Genomic DNA, 13,506 nt, shown 5'->3' with positions numbered 1-13,506 from the left:
TGAGAGTTAGTTGAGATGTAGTTGCAAATTAATAAGAGTTAGGTGACATGTATTTGCATAGTTACTAATAGTAAGTAAAATGTCTAAAGTGGACTGTTGAAATAAAGTGTAACAAACAATATAGTTAGTAAGTGTGACTTACTGAGTTGATGCAGTTCAGTTCCTTGTTGAGGAGCCAGGGCAGGGACAGTTTACCTTCACCCCGGTAGCAGGATTGGATCCTCTCCTTAATCTTTTCCTTGATTTTACGTAGTGTAAACAGGCACAGGGCGGATTCTTTCGGTGGCTTCGACCGGTTTTTTTGGCCCTGAGCAAAAACAATAAACAGCACCTCTTCCTGTTCAGAAATGCCCAACGACCGTGCCAGCTTGGCACCAGGCCGACTGAGGTAGGCGTCTTGAACCAATCGATATTCCACACCATCCTTGGTACAGCCAATAGGAAACTCCACGTAGGAGTAGAACTTGGGGTCATCCACACAGAGGCGGACAATCTTGGAGGTGAAGAATTGTTCACCACTGGCATCCGGCGAGGTGAGTTGGGTGTCCAGTTGGAGAGTTAAGTAGTAGATGAACTGCTCACTGCTGAAGCCATAGACGTAGTAGATATCAAAGGTAGGGAACTTGGAAAGGGTGTCGGATGGAATCTTGAGCTGTGAGGAGACAAACTCATCCTGGTAGACAAAGCTGAACATTTCAGCATTCTCCTCATTAGCCATCAGCTTACGACTGGAGAGAGTCGGGAAGTACTCTGATTTTCCTTCGATGGGTGTACCTACAAACAGTTTTCCGCTGTCTTCACCTTGGGTTCCACTAATAACCACTCCTGACATAGTGCCAGCCTCGGACACACTGGAAAGGTAGTGCTCCTTGCGGTGATGCGGCTCACCCAGTTTGAAGAGGTCATCCAGTCTGAGGAACTGGCATATACCCTGCGAGGTGCTTCCACATGCAATGAGCCTGTTCTGCCCTGAATCCAGAAGCAATAGCTTGTTGACATTGCTAGTCTGTGATAGCTCGTGAGGGCAAGACTGAACACCAGGTGGTGGGTAACATTTCTCATTATCCACCACAGGGCCGGTAACATGGCTTCGGAGCTTGGTCAGGTTGCTGGACAGCTTGTAGATCCAATTGACAGCACCGACGTAGACTTCACCCGTTTTGTTATGGACAACCAAATGCGTAAGCCCTCCCTCTGGTGGGATGAAGTTTCGGAAGGAAGAGAGGTTAACCTCGAGCCCCCCATTTTGAGGGAGGAACGAAAGGAAGAAAAGGAGGAGGAAAGCCTCACAAATAGAGGCGGGAAGGGGCCTCCTCCCATACGGCAGCATTTTTAATATCTTTCTGAGAGGAAGCTGTAGGCCAGGTGATCCGTTCACCTTTCTGATCCTGGGCCTGGAAAAAATCTGGACAGCGTCTGTCAGTCTACGTTGAGGAGAGCAACTTATTGACCCAGTGTCCTCTCTGCTCTCTCTCTCTCGGCACGGAGCTGTCGTCTACACCATCATCTGCAGCGCCATGGCCGCTAGCCCTGCAAGGGTAGAAAAACACATCATGAGTGCTGAAAAAAAAAACAGAATAGAACATTGTCTATTGATTTGACTAGAGTTTAAAAGTTCTGCCTGCCCAAAAGAAAAAATAACCCATAATACATAAACATAAATATCTTACAGTGGGGCCCTGGGTGGAATCCTATACAACATTTAATGAGTGTGTCAAGCTTGCAGACAGCAGTGCACTCCACAAACTCCACACTGAGAAATCGTCTGATAGACCTGCTGTGCCCCTAAATATTTCACACAGTCTGTGCCAACTCAGCTGGCACAAAAGGAAAGCAAAGGAGCGAGAATAGAGTAGGAGAGAGTAGAGGTGAGGAATGAGGAACGAGTAAGTGATGCCATAACTGTAGACTAGTTTACCAATTCACCTTGAAGAACACCATAAGCTCAGAAGCATCAGCAATAAACACTCATTTCCTCACGCTTGCACAGAGAAGCCATTCAAGTTGACCCCACATAAAATAAAAGTACTTTCCTTGAACTGCGGGAAAGCGTTCTGATTTTAAAATACCACAGTACAGACAACACACCCTCTTGGCTCGACCACAGGGCTGCGGAAAGAGAGACAATCCATCAAATTTGTTCTAATTGAAAGTCTAATGACATTCATGTGATCATGGGTGATGAAGAGGAGCTCTGGGTGTCCAGCTACATCCTCAGAGTGCAAAACCACTTAAACAAGGGCAATCTCAGGCCTCTCATCAAGCCAGCAGCAGGGACTGTCTGCTGCTGTGACCTTCTCCAGTGTTCAAAACAGAAGCATCATTGTATCTCAGATGAAATTTATCTCACTTCACAAGACTATTGAGCGAGGAGACTGCCTCTGGGTCTCATTCACCGCTCAATGCTGTGAGCCATACTGTGGGCTGACTGTCATGCGCAAGGCTACGAAACAACTGTGCAAGAAAGCAGATACACATGCTGGCAAAAACTCATACATCAGTACACATCATATACTGTAGGACAGGGCTCTTCAGCTCTAGTCCATGAGTGCCAGTGTCCTGCAGGCTTTAGTATCAATCCCAATGTAACTCACCTGTCTGTGATTTGCAAGTAATTATGAAAACCTTGATTCAGGTATGTTTTGTTTAGGGTTAGAGCTAAACTCATCAGGACACTGGTCCTCCAGCACTGGAGTTAAAGAGCTCTGCTGTAGGACAATCTGATACACATCACAATTTGCAGTATGGGGGGACAACTTATTCAATTTTTTTTTTTTTGTAATTTTAGTTGATAATTTGGAAAAAGACAAAAAGGTAACAGTTTATCAATTATTGTAATGAGGCATCAGAGAACATTTTAGCAGTTTTGTTGATATCAACACTGCTTGTCAAAATACTGTATTGATATTCTCAAAAGTATCAATATTTTGAGTGATTTTTTTTGTTTGTTTTTTTACATTTATACAGTTGGCAGATGCATTTAGCCAAACAACTTCCTGGGAATCAAATCCATGTCCTTTGCGTTTTGCCAGCACCATGTCCTACTCTTTGAGCTACAGGAATGCACAAGACTTTTTACTTTGAAATTGTTGGTAAAAAAAAAAGAGAGAGAGAGAGATTCAGAGTAAGTCTGCAGGAAGACAGAGTTTAAAGTATCAATAGATTTCGCAAGTGCATGCAATATTGGAATAAAAAAAAAATCAGCACAACCCTTAGGCACTGAAACAATTCCAAAAAAAGAAGAATAAAATATGATAAATAAAAACAGCGTAATTGGAGGCACTCAGAAAGAATGTCTTCTAAACAAGTCAGATTTTCAACCTATTTTTAGTTTATACCGTTTCACTGTATTTGCTGTGTAATGTAGTGTGCTGACAGGGGTCCAAATTTCTCTCCGTTGTATTGATCATCACAGCTGAGCTCTTCTCAGCTCAACTGACTCAGAGTCAGCACTCCTAGGTGCTTTTTGGCTCTGTGATACAGGGATACTGTCAAAGCTAATTCCCAGCAGTAAAAACACAGAAAAATTGCCTATAAATAACCAAGTAACTAACTAAATAACTCCACAACACACTTAAAATTGAATTTAGCAGTGCTGCACCTGACCCATTATCAACTATAAAAAACAAAGCCGTCAGAGTTTTGACTTATCTGGGACAAAGATATGCTAATGAGATGGCAGAAACTGCGTAAACGCAGATCCAAGTGTCCACTTATTTTAACTCAGAAAATGAAAAGAAAAATAAGAGAGAGAGAGAGAGAGAGAGACTATAATAAACTGAAAATTCAGCAAAATATATACATGTGCTGCAATTTATAATACTGCACAGCAATGCTATTTGCGTGGGATAGAGCAATTAGGATATCCCACCCACTTGCTCCAAAAAGGCCCACACCAAGGATAAAGGTGAAATTGGATGAATCAATTAGAGGAGGTATGGGAGTTGCATGGCACCTTCAGGATAGCAAAACCTGCCTGGCTAGGAAAATGGCTGGCAGGACCAAGGTATCTACGATGATTTATTGCTTGTGGCACATAAATTACAGCACAAGCCATGAAAACGGCACCTCATACTTAAGCAAATTTATACAGAGCGCCTCTTTAACATGGAGGTCACATCGCTGAGCATTGTGGGGTAGAAAGCATGCAGGACTGTGATGGCCACAACTAAACCACCCAGAGAGGCTCTGCATAGCAGAATCTGCTTTCTATTACAAGCACGCAGACACACTCACATACATCAATACATAGAGGCCTTAATCCACAAACACACACAAGCTGGGCTTTCTTTATTATTCTGCTTCTGTCTTTATGTCTGTCTGTCTTGAAATCTTTATTCGGTCTGTCTTTCATTATTTCTGTTTGTCATTCATTAATTCTGCCTGTCTGTATATCATTTTTGTCCATCCATTCTCTCTTTCAGTCCTCCCGCCTACCTACAATTAATTACCACCACTATTATCAGGTGTCTAAACATGAAAACAGAATCTGGACTGCATAATAAAAGGAAATCCGCAATAAATACAATTTATGTAATCAAATTAAGATTTCAGATTAGTGTGATAAAATTAATGCACAAAACGAAAATGTGTACAGAACAAATATTTGAATATTATTACTGTTAAGCCATGCAGGCATATCAAAAACCAAACCACTGGAAGACTCTACTGATAAGAAACAACAACAAGAAAAAAAAAGAAAAAAAACATTTGCATGTGCACCAGAAAAAACAACTGGTATGCTTTGATATAAGTCAAGATATTAAAGCCAGAGAGCCTCGATTTAGCCTACAATTTAAAATAGCAATAATAAACTCAATCCAGCTAGATATTTTAACAAAGCTACACTGACTGTGATCGCAGGGGATGATAGAGGAAACAATGACTTGTTGACAGCAGAAAATGATTCGCAAAACAGTCTTGGAACAACATGTCATCTCATTCAGCTAAAAAGATGATATAGCAACGCAAGTTTGTTTCAGTCTAGGTGGCCAATTTTCAGTGTAAATGCTGCAATGCTAAATCACAGACTGTGCGAATGTTATGAGGACGACGATTTAAAGGGATGCAGCAGGCCTGGCTGTGGAAATAACTCCATGCCAGAGAGGAGAAATAAAAAAGCTGACGGCAACAATGGTGGTTAAAAGGCGACAATGACTGCAATTTCTGCCGTTCCTTAGCTTAGCCTAATGTACACATATTTTAAAAGGCAAAAACAGCCCAATAGTAACTTTTCCCGTGAGAGTTGATGACAAGAAACTGCATATGCAACAGATTTAACAAGTGAGGCAGAATATTTAGCATAAGAGAATGTAGGAAAGAAGCTGAGAATAAAATTATTCTTAACGGCTATTTTCTTAAGAATAAAATGAAGAAAATGTTGTATTATCAAAAACTTTTCTTTAGAATAATTGTAAGAAATAAATTAGAAGATTTAAAAGAGACTAAAAGAATAAAAGACTAAACTTGAAGGGATAGTTCACCCAAAATTGAAAACGTCTGCTCTCGCATCATCAAAACACGCATGTGTGATGGTGCTCTCGTGAACGCGTGTTGGAGATTAACATGTTGTAAATATTTTTTTCTCAAACAAAGCACTCGAAACCTTTATAAAATTGTTAAAAGTTTACCTTTATAAAAGTTAAACCACTGGAGAGTCATATGGATTACTTTTATGTCTTTACTACCTTTCTAGGCCTTGAAAGTGGTAATTGAGGCTGTCAATGGAGGGACAAAAAGCACATTTTTAATTTCATTAAAAATAACTTTTTTTACGGGTTTGGAACGACATGAGGGTGAGTAATTAATGACACAATTTTCGTTTTTGGGTGAACTATCCCTTTAAGAAGAGTTTAAATTCCTCATAAGAATGTTTAACCTCCAACTTGTCTTAAATCCACAAAGGTGTGAATTAATGTATTGGGTTTTTTCTTTAAGTATTAAGTATTACAACATAACACTAACTATACATGTTTCATATTACTATTACTAGGGATGTGCACAAGTACTCTGAAGTGACACCAATGACAATAAACTTAATACAACAAGACGAAGGCGTCAGCTAACAAGACATTAAAAAGTTACCATACTATAAAACCTGTTATATTGAGTATATAAAACACAAACCAACACATTCTCACATGTGAAAGATTATCCCATTTCTTTGGGAATTTAAATCTCAGTGGTTTCACAACCTGAAGCTGCGCAATGTTGTGACATCATTGATTCTTACTGTGAGTGACGACACACTGACCGTTCCAAGATGGCAGGTGTGTGACCGACGTGTCTGGAGCGGTCGAATGTGGCATACTACTAAACGGATATTAAAATTGGCAGTTAAATTTCTGTTCTCTGAAGAACAGACCATATCCATTTGTTATATCCACTTCCGCATGAGACCACGTGAGGTGCTTCCTCTGGCAGGATAATCTTAATAATACCTTGTAGTGTGTGATGCGCCACAAGTGTCAAATCTTGTGCACGTTCTGAGAGAAGACAATCTGTAAAGATTCTCCTTATGAGCGTGATGCATGCAACCAGATTTCATAATCTGTTGGGATAAAAAAAATCCTGAAGTCTGAGCCCGGCTTAAAGAATGTTTTGTGAGTCTGGCCTCTGGGGCCGACTACATAAACTGCTAAGACTAATCTTACAAGTTAGTCATCAAATTGTTTTCTTTAAGACTGTTGTTCATAACATTTTTGAGTCAGTTACATTTCAAAATGTAAATTTGATTTCAAAAAGTAAGATTGACTTCCCCTTGGCTAAATGCTAGTGGGTCATGTATTTTTTTGAAAAAAGGAACAAAGTTTCAGTACTTTTATTAAATATAAAAGTTATATTATTTATACTTTTAATAATGTATAATGCTGTTGTTATTTAATAAAAGATTATGAATCAGCTAATGAACCATGAGGAATAAGACGAAACCGATGTGGGATGGCTTATGCACAGCATAGAACACAAAACAAAACATTTGCTCTGCTTCTCACTGATTGCTAATTACTAATCTAATACTGCCAGACTAGTCCTGCCCTGTTTAAATGACCACAGAAAGTTGCACTCCGCCTCCATTCAGGCCTTTTGACTCTACACCACTCTCTCTCGTGCTGAGGGTGGGTATTGTTTGGGTTTGACTAATGGCCGTGCAGCGGGGAGGGCCCGGTGTCTGCAGGAGTAGAGGACACTGAGGAGGTGATTGTGCAGCAGGCCTGTTGCACTGTGGATGTGCCAAAATCAGAGAACACTGTCCTCCTTTTATAGCGTCACTCCTTAGCGTGTGACCCACTGACACCATGACAGCTGCCCCCTCCCTCGCCCACCCAAACCACCAACAACTTCGCACAGCGGGTTCAACAGCACCCTAATATAAACAAGTGCATTTTTGGGAAGAAAAAAAATGGTGCCAGATTTGCATGGAACAATATATCAATGGTTTACAGGTGATTTTACTTATGGACCCAGATATTTACAGCCCAACACAGTAGCAAATTGTTTATAAAAAAAAAAAAAAAAAAAAATCCTTATTCAAACATTGAAATGTATTTAGCACATTTCGACAGTTTTAGGTTTTTGGTTGCAAAAACACATTGTGGTCGGCACAAATCATGTTTGTCCTTGTTGCCAAAGTGCATTATGGGTTACATTTGCTTTGTTCATGGTTTGAACGTGGGGCATCTCACAAATACATATTCTTTCTGGCAGCTGACTAATTTGGCCATTTTCTACTAAATGACAATCAAATTTGTGCCAAAATACTGTAGATTTTGATTGGACGCATGGATTTGGGAGGTCAACAGCTGAAGAAGTGGGAAGTGTTTTCACCTTTTTTTACTGTCCACCAGTTAAAATCAAACTTAACATGCCACACCATGTCAGAAATGAATCATGTCCTTAGAATAAACAGTGTGGGATTAGTTATGAGTTTAAAACTTAGGTTTAAAAAATGAAGTTTGAGTAATAATAATGGCCTTAGCAAGCACCACGAACTCTAAAGACACACAATGTACAATGATGTGCATCTAAATGCTTCCTAAGATCAAAAACTGCTGTGTTATTATATGGACTAAAGACAGAGCAGAAGAAATCCAGGCTCATAAGGTCAAAGTGGGCATAAATTGTGAGCTATGGGAAAAGACACGACACTTCAAGGGAAAAGCCATCAAGTCTAATCACTGGATCTTTTCACGTTGCAGAATGTTGCTACTGCAGCAGTCCGCTTATGTTATCGCTTATGTTATCCCTACCCCAGATGACACAACTATGACCAACCTTATGCAAACTCACACTTCAAGACAGCTAGTCATGACACACATGCCTGTAATGATGCAAATATTAATGTCAGAAAACATATGGCCAGTATGACTGTGGCGAAGTCATCCATATTTAATATTTACGCAAAAATGCTTCATACGATACAACCATGGATCCTGCACTTTGGTACCAAGTTGATGATATTAAAAATAAAATGAAATAAAAACATAAAACAAACAAAATAAAAAATAAGTAAAATAAAACCAAAGGTATAAATAAAGTCAAATAAAACTAATAAAATAAAAAGCACTGTCTGAGTATGTATCAATACCAATATGTATCAAAAATCAGCTGATATATACACAAAATGACTGATACCATAGTGTATTGTGTGAAAGTGTACAATATTTGATATTAATGCCAATAATTTTATACTGACTAATAAATTATATCAAAACAAATGGTATTTCTTACTATATTAATATTTAACTTTTTAAATGACTGCTCAACAGAGTAGTTTCTGCTGTGATATTAAAAACCAGTTATTGTGACCACATTAGCATATTTTCACATAGAGGTGTGTAAATGCGCAAATGAATGAATACACTTGTAAGAAACTGTACAATGCTGAATACACAATCAGTGTTTGCAACACCCACAAACAACAAACACAGATCAAAACAGACGCATCCCATTCCATCTCTGGTTGTGTTAATAGATCCACGTCCATTACCACACCTCAGTGTCTGGGCTATAGCTCCCACAGAGCCAATAAAAGAATGCAAACACTGCTGACTCAAAGTTCAGCCATCAATAAAAAGCTTTCTCCCTCCTGGGAAGCGTTTGGTTATTTCCTTCTGCAGCCCATTGCAGAAGTACGTCCACCACATCTTTTCCTCTTTCATTAGCTCGCTCTCATCTGTTGTGCAATCGACTTCATTGTGATAAACATGACTGCAAATCAAAGTGTTTTTCCGTAAATTCCACAATTACGATTTACGATGTCATTTCTAAACCAGCTACAATTATCCGTGGCAAATGCCTTGCCAAGCTAAACCTCGTGCCAGGATCAGAATGTGAAACGCTCCACTGATTCCGGCTGTGCGATGCTTTAAACTACAGGGGGAAAGGGGGCATAAAGACTTCAAATCCCATAACGGTAGCTCCCGAGCTCATGGTGTTTCATGTTCCGCAGGCCTCGCTAGCGCACATTCCATCAGGATCGCATCATTGGGCAACGGCCATTCTCTGGCCCGCTTCCCTCCGCACACTGCAAGCATGCACTGAAATACGTGAGTTTGTGTGCTGAGCTTAACACTTTTGCTAACTTCACTCATTACTATGCCCTCACCTACACATGCATGCACGCATACAAACAAACATCTTTAGCAGTGCTTTCATCTTAAAAGACTTATCAAGAGATATAGTCATAAAGTCAAGCATGAGATGAAATGGAGTGTGATTTCGTGCGTGCGTATGCGCCTTCAGTGTGTCATCTGTGTGACCTTTCTAGTCAGATATGTGCGTTCCCGGTGAACGCATTTGTGCTAACACAATTACACTCGGCTAATGAACAGAGTGGTGAGATAAAGCTGTCTGAATGCTAGCCTCATCCCAGCATCTCAATCTCCTTTAAAGGCTACATTTGCATCTTTAATAGAAATGAAATTCCTCATTAAACCTGCAAGCAGCTGGTGGCTCGTGGAGAAAGAAAGAGACCGAAAAGAGCAAAGAACAGATGTAAATCAAACTATTTGCACACTCTTGCCCATAGGCTAACTGCGGTGGTCTCATGCTAACAGATTAGAATGGCAATTGATTCCAATTCTACTTAACGATTCAGGGTTTGTTAATTCCATTAACTTTTTATTGCTGAAGAAGAATAGTCCTAACTACATAATTAAATATACTAAAAACTAAAGTAACACAATATTATATTTATTCATATTAAATACCATTACAATAAATTCATTGCAAAGGACCAATTATGTCCCTTTTCCACCAGAATGGTTCACATTCTGGAGCCAGAGGCTGTTCTCGGCCAGGTAAACTGAAGCCTGTTGCGAACTTGCCGCTTGTTTTCACAGATTTGAGGAATGAACTGTGACATAACACCTGACTATGACCAGTCTAAAAAAAACATTGCTCGTTCCGGGGGTTTCGTGCAAGAGTAACGGAGGCAAGCTAGTAAGAGTGACCGGTTTGAATGAGGTTACATTTGGTGCCATGACCCGGATGGGAGTGAGGCTATGAGGAGTGAGTGTAACGGAGGCAAAGTTAGTAAGAGCTGTGCGTGTAAACTTCACTCCCCTGGCCTCAAGAGATGCACTGGCGACTGAAGCTGCTAGAGAATGCAGTCTTTAGCGTCCTTGTTAGTGTGCCCGCCTCCCATGCCAGAGACGCCGGTCAGAGCGGGTCAAGTAGGACCTTTCTGTTTTGCTGCTCACAGTACCAAGAGTGATTCTATTGAATCAGCAGCAGCTTGCATAAACTGCCTACACTCATCTGTCCTTTTCAGAGATCAATTGAGACTGAAACTGTTGATTCACTCGCTCTCTTTCACCCTGGGTCTCTCTTTATATTTCTCCACCCCCCGCTCCATTTAAAACCAGCAAGTTTTTAAGGGCCAAAGTTGAAACATTCTTTCTAGCCTGGAAGCCCCTTTTCTGCAGTGGAAATGCGCGGAACGGTTCTAGAAACGGACTTGAATGTGTACGATGTGATTTGAAAAGTGGAGCGTAAAGCAACTCGTACGAAAATGTACAAATTGCTAACTAAAATGTAAAATAGATACAAATTCCCATGAGTGTGTTTTAGATATGTTGTCTATTTATTATCAATGAGCACACATTCAATTCAGAAAGCTCATAACTCATTTATAGCAATTTGGTTTGCCATAACACTAGATTCAGTAGCAGAAAACACTATCAGAGTATTTAAGTACAGTTCAAAAACAGCTCTGAATGTCATGAAAATCAGAGTCAAAAAAACCAAACCTACTCAGTTTTCAAACCTACTACAGCTATGAAAGAGCACCGCAAAGATTAAGCAGGGTGAAAGATGTCCCTTAGAGCTTATTATAGATCTTCCACATGAGAGAGAGTCTGTGGTTTATAATGCTTATAAATTTGGCCTGGAGAACTAGAAACTTGATCCTAAGTCAGCAATTAGGGCACCTTGTCCCGGGAGTGTCTGAGCCCTACAAAAGAGTTGATCAGTCAGAGTGTGACAATTATGATGAATAGCCTCAGTACGCCAGCTGTCCGACTGCTCCTTTGGCCATTAATATTACTCGCGGCTCTACTGCAGCAAAAAGCCACTGAAGCTTTCGCTCACCCCTTTCTAGCTCTTTCAATTCAGGAATGTGTTGCCATGACAGTGACCGATGGCTCGGCAGCAGACGGGGAGCCCGCTCATCCCAGCCAAGGGTTGAGGTTGGTGTGAGAACGTGTCAGGGCCCCGCGGGCGAAGGATCAGAGACCGATCCACTGGAAAACTGGAAGCGTCTGTAGATATGGTACTGATTAGTGGCGGGTGCGGGGGAGAGCTGCAGGTATTTCAGCTATGCTCTGCGTTTACCACAGGGGAATCCGGCTAGCGAGACCTACAAGCAAAATTGGGCTATATGGGAGCGGGGAAAACCAGAGATGTCAAATGTGTGATTTCTAAAGTGTGAGACCTTCCTTTCTGGTTTAGCGTGAGCTGTAATTGCAAACACGTTTAGCCCTTGCGGTGCAACAGAACGCGCTTAAGACAACAAGGCCTGCCAAAGGGGTGTCTGTTCGTGGTAGGTGCCCCGTTTTGAGCCTGAAAGGCTGATGAGGCTCAAAAAGGGGGATGCCTTACGTATGTCTATGGTTTGATCAGGAAGTCGGGAAGAAAAACATCTATCGTGTCGAGGTTTACTTTTCATGACAAAATTTGGTCAAACAAAAACAACTTACTTCTGGAATCACTTAAAGCAGTTATGTGGATATGTGAAGGTCGGGATCTTCAACAAATGAAACGAACAAAGAAGACTTTGCCAAAGCTTCACTTACGTCAAATTTACAACCATCAAATTCACTAACAATGGCTTGAAGAAATTCATTTTAGGATAAATCGAAACTGTTGTATCATTCCCCATTTAAAAGTATAGGAGAGCAAAGCATCTGCAGAAGCATAAAAGCAAAGTCCTATGCCAGATGATAAAGTGAAAAAGGAATAAAAGAATAAATGACTCACTATACAGTGCAACCACAAATGACCACGAACAAACAAAATATCAGCAACATCTGTGTGCAACGTTCATTACGAATGAGTCACTGCTCTTATCAGTAAATCACTCCACATCATGAGTTCATAATATTCTTTTATAATAATGAGGGTTTAATGTAAGAAGAGGAACGTTTTTATAATTTATTTAAAAACAACAGCAATATTAAATCAGGGTTCCCAGCCTTTTTTGTCAAACCACTAATATTTGCATGAAGTACCACCCAAAAATTCCAAGTAATATATAGATTATGATTAAATAAACTATTATAATATTTTCATATAATTATTTAATAAATAGATTTAATAATTTGCTAAATGGTCAAATGTAGTTATTAAAATGAATTCACATATTTAATGCAATATTAAATAAAATGTCAAATTAAATTTTAAATTGTAATTTAATATTTAATTACATGATATTTAAACCATTATATTTATAAATATTGGATTTTAAATATCAAAATACAATTAAATTAAAATAATTTGTAATAAATAACTATTGTAATCATTTTTCCTTGCTATATATACGTTTTTTGGATTAATTTGTAATCAAAAAATCATTTTAATTCAGCATTGGAATTTTTATTTACATTTTTTGAAAAAATAATAATAAATGGATCCTCTTGACTAGATTTAGAGTCCACAGGGCGTTAACACTGTCAGTTTGTTTGAGTGTTTATTAGAGAGCTCTAGTGTATTTTCCCCTGAGGAGAGTTTGGACACTACCCCAGTCTGGTGGCCTATATACCAGAACAAGGGCCAGGCCATTGTTTCGTCCCTGTTTGCATTTCCCCCACCGCCAGTGCGACCGGCTCATCTGGACACGATTGAGAACTCAACAGGAAACGGGAAAGAATGGCACTGGAGTCTATAAAACTTTAAGAACTGTCTAAGGATGGCCAGTCTGCAAACACACGTGCACAAACACACACACACACACACACGTGTGCCTGGCAAACAAACCTGTCCTGAAGTCAATCAAATGAGTAAACAAGA

At 39.8% G+C, this 13,506-nt stretch overlaps 1 protein-coding gene across 1 annotated transcript in view; it reads right to left on the bottom strand.

The window, feature by feature from the left end:
* The window catches only part of plxna1a (plexin A1a), a 223,005-nt gene that overhangs the window by 198,235 nt on the left and 11,264 nt on the right, over positions 1 to 13,506 (bottom strand). The window contains exon 2 of the mRNA XM_056257929.1: positions 143 to 1,530. Coding sequence (XP_056113904.1) covers positions 143 to 1,330 — 1,188 coding nt within the window. The 5' untranslated portion in view covers positions 1,331 to 1,530. The remainder of the gene's footprint in view (positions 1 to 142; positions 1,531 to 13,506) is intronic.

The sequence above is a fragment of the Rhinichthys klamathensis genome, unplaced genomic scaffold (genome assembly GCF_029890125.1).
Source record: "Rhinichthys klamathensis goyatoka isolate OS25496 unplaced genomic scaffold, OSU_Roscu_1.1 h1tg000147l_1, whole genome shotgun sequence".
Taxonomy (NCBI): Eukaryota; Metazoa; Chordata; class Actinopteri; order Cypriniformes; family Leuciscidae; genus Rhinichthys; species Rhinichthys klamathensis.
Note: the sequence above shows the minus strand (reverse complement) of the source record. Positions and strands in the feature narration are given on the sequence as shown.